At 39.7% G+C, this 9,071-nt stretch overlaps 3 protein-coding genes across 3 annotated transcripts; 1 reads left to right on the top strand and 2 right to left on the bottom strand.

Annotated features, from left to right (window-relative positions):
• The first annotated feature begins 1,077 nt into the window (after window positions 1-1,077).
• On the top strand, window positions 1,078-2,704 carry mrpl40 (mitochondrial ribosomal protein L40). Its single transcript, XM_077560242.1, has 5 exons — window positions 1,078-1,250; window positions 1,381-1,461; window positions 1,633-1,788; window positions 2,049-2,130; window positions 2,222-2,704. Exons 1-5 carry the CDS (start codon window positions 1,198-1,200, stop codon window positions 2,447-2,449), a joined length of 600 nt encoding a protein of 199 aa, XP_077416368.1. The 5' UTR covers window positions 1,078-1,197; the 3' UTR covers window positions 2,450-2,704.
• Window positions 2,523-3,909, bottom strand: c3h22orf39 (chromosome 3 C22orf39 homolog). Its single transcript, XM_077560244.1, has 3 exons — window positions 3,784-3,909; window positions 3,188-3,355; window positions 2,523-2,873 (listed from the first exon to the last, which is right to left on the bottom strand). The coding sequence occupies exons 1-3, from the start codon at window positions 3,811-3,813 to the stop codon at window positions 2,742-2,744; spliced, it is 330 nt and encodes a 109-aa protein (XP_077416370.1). The 5' UTR covers window positions 3,814-3,909; the 3' UTR covers window positions 2,523-2,741.
• Window positions 3,910-4,357: 448 nt separating this feature from the next.
• On the bottom strand, window positions 4,358-8,776 carry ufd1l (ubiquitin recognition factor in ER associated degradation 1). The gene is made up of 12 exons (XM_077560241.1): window positions 8,615-8,776; window positions 8,276-8,408; window positions 7,650-7,682; window positions 7,423-7,544; window positions 7,145-7,275; window positions 6,988-7,060; window positions 5,947-6,015; window positions 5,803-5,871; window positions 5,661-5,711; window positions 5,505-5,593; window positions 5,107-5,191; window positions 4,358-5,002 (listed from the first exon to the last, which is right to left on the bottom strand). The coding sequence occupies exons 1-12, from the start codon at window positions 8,615-8,617 to the stop codon at window positions 4,928-4,930; spliced, it is 933 nt and encodes a 310-aa protein (XP_077416367.1). The 5' UTR covers window positions 8,618-8,776; the 3' UTR covers window positions 4,358-4,927.
• Between the last annotated feature and the right edge of the window lie 295 nt (window positions 8,777-9,071).

Here is a 9,071-nt window from a genome sequence, read left to right as displayed (position 1 = left end):
ATCCACATCTTTGGTTTCCTCCACCACTCTTTGCAGTTTTTTTCTTCTTTGTGGGCATCTTTAATTTATGTACTACCCTGAAACCGATTCCTGTGTGTTGCGGTGAAACTTGATTAAACTGACCTGTGACTGCGCAAGAGTGACCCACAGGTCTGCACGTCTGACTGGAGCTTCCTGGCCTGTGCCGTGTTGGCAAATCTGGGGAAGACTCCTCACCATACAACACATGGTGCAACCTCATTAAAAACGATCATCTTTAATGAGGTCACATGATTGAGGGAGAGCATCCAGCAGGTGTCAAGAGAAAACATAGAAAATTAGATTAATGGTAATTGGGGTATGGGGGGGTGGGGGGTCTACATACCACACTAGTGCGTATTGATTAAAGATGAAAGTGTATGTAATATTGCGATTATAGTGGCCAAAAATATCATGGTAATCTTTATTAAGGTATAATTGAGGAAAGAAATGTAAACAATAACAGCTACGGTAAATGCACATAAAACTCTTTTAATGATGTAACACTCTAAGAGTCAGTAAGCCTAAACCTCTCAGAAACACAAAACTAATGAAAATAAATAAAATTAATAAATAGATCAATAACAAAACCACGATCCGAAGTGCTTTTCAATGAGCGGAGAGCTTCCTTTCACCGAGTAAGACCGCCATTTTGACTTCTGACGTAGGCGTAAACTCGGAATTGTCCATATATGTTTAACAATTATGTTTAAGTATTTCTTTTAAATACAGATAACTGCATATCTATGAATGTAATACTTATACAGTACAGTAGTTGTTCTCTGACCTCAGGACCAGTTGCAGCACGAAGGTAGATTCGAAAGTAACATTGTTAAATAATAATAATAATAATAATAATAATAATAATAATAATAATAATAATAATAATAATAATAATAATAATAATAATAATAATAATAATAATAATAATAAAGCAACTTCTAATATGTTTTTTTAAGCGAATTCATCACTCATTAATTGTCATTTTAGTCCATAAATGCGGAAAACTCTAATTCGCGAATGTGCTGTAGGAAAATGAAAGCTCGCTATCTGTCACAGTTGTACGTACGTCATCAATCCGCGCCGTGTCTTTGAACAGTGGAGTGATGTCCGGGTACATGTGAATTTACCGTTCTCGTTCCTTTCTTGCAGCTCGTGTTTTGAGTGAATTCCAAAAACATGGCTGCGGCTGTGACTCGTTGTATCGGCAGGATTTTATCTCGACAGACGGGGTAAGTTTCGAAATTAAGCGACATCTGACGGAAGGCAAGGCATTTGCAGCTAAGGTTATACATTGGACCATTGCTTCTGTCGCTTGTTTAACCTAACCTAATGTCTTTGCTGTCGTGTGTGGCTTGTTAGTGGTGTTTTGGCTGAAAATGGTGGCGTTCACGGGCCTTGGTTTACTGCAGTGATGACAATAAGGACGTCTGCGCCTCTCAGGTGGGATTTATACGACATAAAAACACTGTTATGGTTAAGAAGCCTAGAATTCCACGAACATAAAGACCAATGTATTTTTTAGCGAGATACAGTCTCAGCTCAAATCATCTTTCCCTTAATGTAGTGCAATACCTCAACAGGTTTTTGTTGCGTGTGTGTCCTTTCTTTAAGTGGGGAGCCCAAAAAGAAGAAGAAGGTGGACCCAAAAAGAGACCATCTGGTGAAGGAGAGGCTGAAGAAAAAGTTGAAAAAATTGGAGAGGTCTCCACCAGAGCTGATCCCAATCGAGGACTTCATCACGCCAGTTAAATGTTTGGATGACACCAGGTGCAATCGTGAATCTCCTTGCATGTCACTCCTTGTGCGATAATTATGTTACGTGTCAGAAGCTTCTTCACATTACGTCTATTGTCGTCCTTTACAGCTAAGAAAGCTTTTGATTTGGTGACAGTTTATGCTGATTAATTCAATTTGTATTATTTCCTGTGGGAAATTTGTTTTGAAATTATAACAAGTTGGAACTCAGCCAGTCTTCTGATTAAGGTTTCACTGTACTGCCTAATAGCGAATGTGTTGTTTTTGCAAAGGGTCCGCTCTAATCCCAGCCTGTCATTTGATGAAAGCGAAGGCCGAGCTCTTCTGCTGAAGGAGTGGTGTCGATACAAACATGTAATCACCTTCCCGTCAACGAAAGCAAAAAAAAAGGGATTTCACACACAGTTTGCAGGCTACATGTGATGTTTCCTCCCCCCCTCCCCAGGAGCAGCACTTAGCTGAGATGCAGGCCATCAAGCTCGCCCTCGAAGCCCAGAAGGAAGCACTGGATGAGCTCAAGGCTGAATCTGAGGAGCTGTACCAGGCAGCGCTGGAACCAGACCCCCTCCTGGTCCCCTTCTCCCACCAGGGCCCCGCTTACATGCCGCCGAACACCAACTACGAAGCGCCCGATGGGAAATACACCGACGTCACTAAAGTCTACACGCAGTGATGAGCGGCGTTTTTGTTTTGTTTTTTCATAGGAAAAGAACAGTTGTTATAAACATTCTACTGGATCAACAATATGAAACAAACATGCCATTTAATGAGGTTGGACTTGTCACATTTGTTATAAATATGTTTAGTCTAAAGGACTGAACGCTACTCAATAAGGAATAAACCGAGTGTTTTGTACACAAACACACGTCATTCATTTGTAATATTTACAGTACAGCACTGTCCAATGACAATAAAAAGTCGAATTTAACTTCTTGACAGTTACAGCGTCATTTGTCCGTGACGGTTCAAGAGTCCTGAGGTTTTTCATTGTTGAGGGGCAGGTGCCAGTCGCTGGGTGGGACTTGTCTCAACTCCCACACCGGGGAAAACTTCCTCTGCTCTGCTACTCGCTGCTTTTCGCTTCTCAGCAGTGCTTCCTGCAACCCAGATAGGAGATCTCAATTAAGCGTTGAATCTCACTAAAAAGCTTTTACTCGTTTGTCCCGAAAAATGTCACCCTACCAAAAACTACTGTAAAAAAATAATAATAATTTAACCTAAATGTTTTTTCTCTACTTTAGACAAGTCAGTCTTTTTTACTAAATGGCACAGGATTGTAGTATCCTGCCATTTTTACACGTATGCGTACAGGCGTACAATTTCGGTGCAAAAAATGATCACCCAACATAGACAAAATGGCTTGAATATCAAGAAAAATTAATGGCACATGTCTCACAAAAAATACTTTTACCTTCGCCTCAGCGCTCATGTTCTTCTCGTACGCTTGACAGTTGTAGTAATCCTCTTTCCACTGCCGGCAGGATGGAGAGGTACCATAAGTGTAGTAATGATGGAAACGATTCCACAAGCTCTTGCAGTGTTTGTATTCACCCCAGTAGTCGCTGCAGGCACGTGGTGTCTGCAGCACAAAGCCAGGAAAGGTTATTATTTTTTAAATTTAGTGTTATAGGAAATTGTTTTTACGATTAATAGAACAGTCATAATTATTTGCAGCGAAAACAATTACCAATGTTTTAAGGTAATCCAAACTCTGTAATTTAACCCTAAAATAATTATTTAAATGCGTGAAGTTTTTTTTAATCAATGGCAAACATTAAGCTATTCATGGTGAAATATCTACGGGGAAGTTTGTTTAGAAATGCACATATTTAACAAAAAGGAAAAACATCGCTAGTAGCTAACGGAGCAATGTTAGCGAGACAAACATATCCCCTTGCCAATTTACAGTTAATACATTATCATTAACACTAGGCAATATTATAGACGGACAATCTAGAACACTAACACAAAAAAATAAACGTTATAGTATGTCAGTGTGTATTTTACCCTCCATCGTGTATCTTCAGACTTCTCCATTGCTAGCTTGATGGGCTAACGACAGATGCGTTCACTTACACTTGTTTTCTACATTGCTAGTTCATGCGAGACCATGTAAAACTATTGTATTTCCTATGAATGCATTTAATCACATCTTTAGAAGCTGTTCAACTAGATAATTCTGCGTAATTTGTACCACGTATTAAAGTTATATATTTTTAAAGTAAAAATGTCAGAGGATAAGTTAGTTTAATTTGAACGAAAATTAAAATTCCCAGCCAACTTTAAACGCAACCGTGAGAGAAGCAGGGCGCAAGACGTCCTCAGTTTACGACGTAATTTCTTCCCTACGACCTTGACGTACACTGTACGTAAGGTTGAACTAACGCACATATTTACATTAAAAACAATGATATAAACTATACCTACACGTTTACATTAAAAACAATTATATAAACTAAAAGTATAACAATGCAAAACAGTAAGTACAGTGATAAAACGCCTTAAGAAGTTCTTAACCTCGAAATGTCGTTAAGCACATCTGTTCAATGTTGCAGTTTATGAATACGATACAAATAGCAACTGTACTTTAACAATTCTTTATTGATCTATAAATAAAGAAAAAGAAAATACTTGTAGATCCCTACAATAACCCAGGAAAAATGCAAACATCTCATTATTAAAAACAAGTTAAAAAATATTGCATCCATTTTGTCACAATAATGGGCCATAATGGGATAGCAATAGGTATGAAGTGGACTGCAAAAATGTGACAATGGAAAATAGCAGGTAAACGTAACCTTCAAGTAAGAGGCGATTCAAATCCGAATAAATAAAGATGCTTCAAAAGTGAATCTTGGTCATGTTGTGGTAAAATAATTCAAACCAACTACCAACACATTTGGGAGTACAAATATCACTGCTGGCAGCAATTTATTGGCAGCAGGTTCAAATGAACAACAAAAAAAAACAGGAACTGCCCCAACTGTAAATACAAGCCCACCTCCACAGCACAACTGCAATTTCAAAACATCCGAGACGTCAACGTCCCGGTGCACCTGAAAGAAGTTTTTCCACTTTGCAGGTGTAGGTGACAATACATGTTGCGTGTGTTTGTGCACGAGCCAACAAGTCGCTTCTTTTCCGGAGCCCATCATGGCTTTCTGCCCTTCTTGCGTAACGATTGTCCTTCACCAGAGAAGGCGATGAATCTGTTCAAAGCGTCATCCTGAGAGGAAACCCACCCCCCCAAAAAAAGGTTTTGATTGCAAACCCCTGTTATACAATTCACATTTTTAACTGTGATGTGCTGAAACATTTCACAAGACTTACATCCTCAAGCATTCTTCTCGGCTGTGGCCTTGAGTTTCGGATGAACGTGATCCGGCCAACTTTGAACTCGTAGTTGGGGATACCTCTGCATGACAAAAAACATGATTGGCAATTTTTTTGGGGGGGGGGGGGGGGTGTTAATCAGTTGATTATAGACTGACCCATTAATATAACGACAACTGAAATAATTACAATAAATGCATTTTTAACTTTTTTTTTTTTTTTACAGTTTTGAATGTTATCTTTGCTTACAATTATTATACTTATATTTCCATTCATTCCCATGGGAAAAATGGTTCAGAAAAGACTGTGTTCGTGTTTGTGAAATCCTGTCTGTGACTGCCAAAGTGCATAGACTTAATTAAAAAAAAAAAAAAAAAAAAACTGTCTGCTCGCACCTTATCATGTCACTGGGGCCCAGAGGAGCAGGGCTGGGCTCGATCCCTTTGGTTTTACCATCCAAGCGATTGCCGGAGCCGGTGAAGGCCTGAGGAGAACACACGCATTGTCAAGATGAAGACGTGAACACAAGTGTGTCATTAACGATTACTCACTCGGAATCGCGTGTCCATATCGGCGTAAGTGCTTGGATCCGCATCGTCTTCCTAAGAAGGTCATAAATAAATAATAAAAACCCTGATTTTGTGGAGCGTATCACAAAAATTACAAGCAGGCAAGTTGAAATGTGGCACGTACGGTCGTTTCTTCCTGGTTGTGAAATCGGCGTTCGGGCTCTTTGTAACCGAGCGGTGCATCAAAATCCACCTGGAAGTGACATCACATATTGAAAATGGCACTGGAGCAGAATTAATCGTACGCGGGATGTAACGTCACACTTACATTCATGTCACACTCTATGATGGATACAGCTTTGTCTGGCTTGGTTTCCATTACTCGCAGCTCATAAATCTGAAAAAATATACAAACCGGCAGCTTTTCTTAGTGGGCGGGATTAGTACGACGGCGGGTACACACTGAACAAAACAAGCCATATTTACACAAATGTTATTGAATAACTGCACCTTCTACTATAAGCTTCATTTATACCACTGAGTTAGAAAAAAAAATAACAGGTAGTGCCACCTTTAAAATGATATTTGATATTCCATGTAGATGTGAAGTGCTCCTTTATACATTTTACTGTAGGACATTTTTTTTATCATTAGGCTGGAAAAAATAAAACTCAGTTTATGTCATACCTATGTTCGAATATCAGGTGTTTATGATGTTAAAAAAAAAAGGACACCAATATGATTTAAAAACGTTTCCACCATAGCAAGCGAAAATAAATGAAAATCATTGTTGCAAAAGTGTGCACACCCTCGTATAGCTGGTGACGTGGCTGTATTCAGAATTAACCTATCATATTCAAACTCAAGGAAATCAGCTCTCAAATGCCTCCACTCAAGTTTTTTGTGTGTCCAGGTATTACTTTGGCGCCCTCTTGTGGAATGTTGGTGTTAGGTTTAAGTCAATTCCAGTTTTTTTTCCTCCCCAACGTTTAGCCTGTCTAGCAGGTTTTGTTGATCAAAAGTGAAACTGAAAGCAAGTTTCTGCTTCTCTCATGATGCAGACACTAATGGATGATGTACTCTACTTTGCTGTTACCAATTTTTTTTTTAGTTTAAATGACAAAAGGTCACCCCGTTTGTGTTCATTATTTGCAGATTTTCAGATTTCGCAACAGGGCTAATCCTAGTCCAAAGTACATTCATATACTTGAGAGTATTACCACCCAGTTTATGTATTTATGACCAAACTACGCACACATCACAACCCTTTATCGCAACCCCTTTGAATGATCACATCTTCAGGACGACCAAATTGGAATATTGTATTCAAAAGGCTTATCTCATTGATGTCATTGATGGATCTGTGCACCTTTTCATTATAGTTGATGGCTATGACATCCCCAGTGGTCAGGCAGGCAAAGTTCCTCAAAGCATTCTCCAGGCTGAAAGTGGGGATTTTAAAGACACATTACATACCACTATGTAGTAAAGGATCAAGTCGAGTGTTGTGCCGTACTACTCCTTACACTGCTTTTGGGTTTGTTATGTCCAAAAAGTCTGGACTCTGTGGCTGGAACTTGGAGTAGGTGGCCACCATGAGGTTAACGCTCTCAACCTGGACCAGACCACCTTCCTCCAGGAGCAGATTCTGCATCATCTGACGAGCAAATGGAGATCGATTTTTATTTTTGTGCTAAGTATGCTAGGAATGCTTTCATATGAATTAAAGACATTAGATGGTGGTCCCGCAAGGTCGACTAATGTATCAATCTGTGTTTCGTGACAGTTCTCTTGTGTTTCTCACCCAGTGCGGCAAATAGCAGATTCCCTCATCCGCCACGAATTCCAGAACGCCACAGTGTGTCATTCTGTCGGAGTTCTTATTGGTCAGTTTGAACAGCATCGGGTAGGTGATATTAAGTCTGCCTGTACAGGTGCATAACAGAGAATTATGAAATATAGGAAAAGCTCAAAAAAGAGGGAGAGAAAAAAAAAAGGGATTTCATTTGGAAAAGTTGGTTAATCACTTACTGAGCTGGTCAAGTGCTGAAGGTGGCATTATGACTGAGGAGAAACAAATGATGTGTCATAAGACATGAATTAAATATTCTCATGGTATCAGTATATATCGTGGATACACAAAGTGAACATTCTACACCATTCTTATCTCCACCAATATGTACAATTAGAAATATATATATTATGCAATGCATACATGTTAGGGGGGAAGCATACCATACACTGCATAAGTGTGCACACCCTAAAATTAGTGATGAAACTGTGACAAAATGATCATTGTTATCAGTATTATCTCAATGTTGATGGCCGAGAAGTGCTTTTCATGTCAGTATTTAATACAATTATGACTTCACTATTCTGTCAATCTTTGATGAGCCCAAGCCACACACATTTTACATTAACTTAAAAAAACATGCCACAAAAAGGGCTATCAAATTGTTTTGTTTGACAGTAAACGTCACCTGTAAACAATAAACTGGAAGCCTTTTTTTGTTTGTTTGTTTTTCCAAAGCTCGTAAGCCGGTTCATCGTAAGCCAAGGTACCACTGTATTGCCGGTTTTCTGGCAGCTATCTTTGTGCAACCAAACATACAGCATTTAAGATGATCACGGCACTTCATGAGCAGGATGCGGCTTACTTTTGCCTCCCTTCTCCACGTCTGAGCGGTCGTTGGGACCGGCCAGCATCGACACAGAATAGCATCGGTACTGTGTGGAAAAGCGGTTCTGGAAGCCACGGGACATCGGATGGTCGAAGACGTGGAGGGAAAACTGCGAGACATTAAAAACTTGTTACGAACCGCAACACGTTGTAATGTATGAAATTAAAAATGGTGGTTTGTTGGCGTTAAGTTTCATGATGACGGTGCGTGTTTGGCCGTGTTGTTGTTCGTAGGGGCAGCTAGCTTAACAGCGTCCAGTTGTAGTAGTTTGGATGGCTTCGTCAGCGGCGACAGATGAAAGCATCTGTTACCTACCATGTCAACGTGGTCGTCTTTGTTCCCTCGAAGCGCCTAAAACAAGAATACGCGCTTGTGTTAGGCTATTTTGACATTTATATAGAAGCCGAGTATTTCCACTGTTGTCTTCCGCCCAAACCGGAAGTAAAGGTGACGTAGGCAATGACGGAGCGGGGCGGCCACCAATCGCATTCGTTCCAATTTTCTACCCAACAAACAAAATCCCTATTTTTGTTGCTTTAAATGTGTACAGTGTGATTATCCAGAGGTGGCAAAAGTACTCACACTTGATAAGTACTGGTGTTAAAAGACTTACTGATACGTTTTTTTTTAAAGAGACAGAGCATATACACATGTAAATATGACGACTACTACTTCCTGAACTCAATCCCACTCCTTCATTTCCTGTCTTCCATGATTGGACAAGCATATTAATCCAGGTGAGCCTGACCTCGGTAACCACGACAACAATGGC

The sequence above is a fragment of the Vanacampus margaritifer genome, chromosome 3 (genome assembly GCF_051991255.1).
Source record: "Vanacampus margaritifer isolate UIUO_Vmar chromosome 3, RoL_Vmar_1.0, whole genome shotgun sequence".
Classification (NCBI taxonomy): domain Eukaryota; kingdom Metazoa; phylum Chordata; class Actinopteri; order Syngnathiformes; family Syngnathidae; genus Vanacampus; species Vanacampus margaritifer.
The sequence above is the reverse complement of the archived record's forward strand: the minus strand, read 5'-3'. Positions and strand labels throughout refer to the sequence as shown.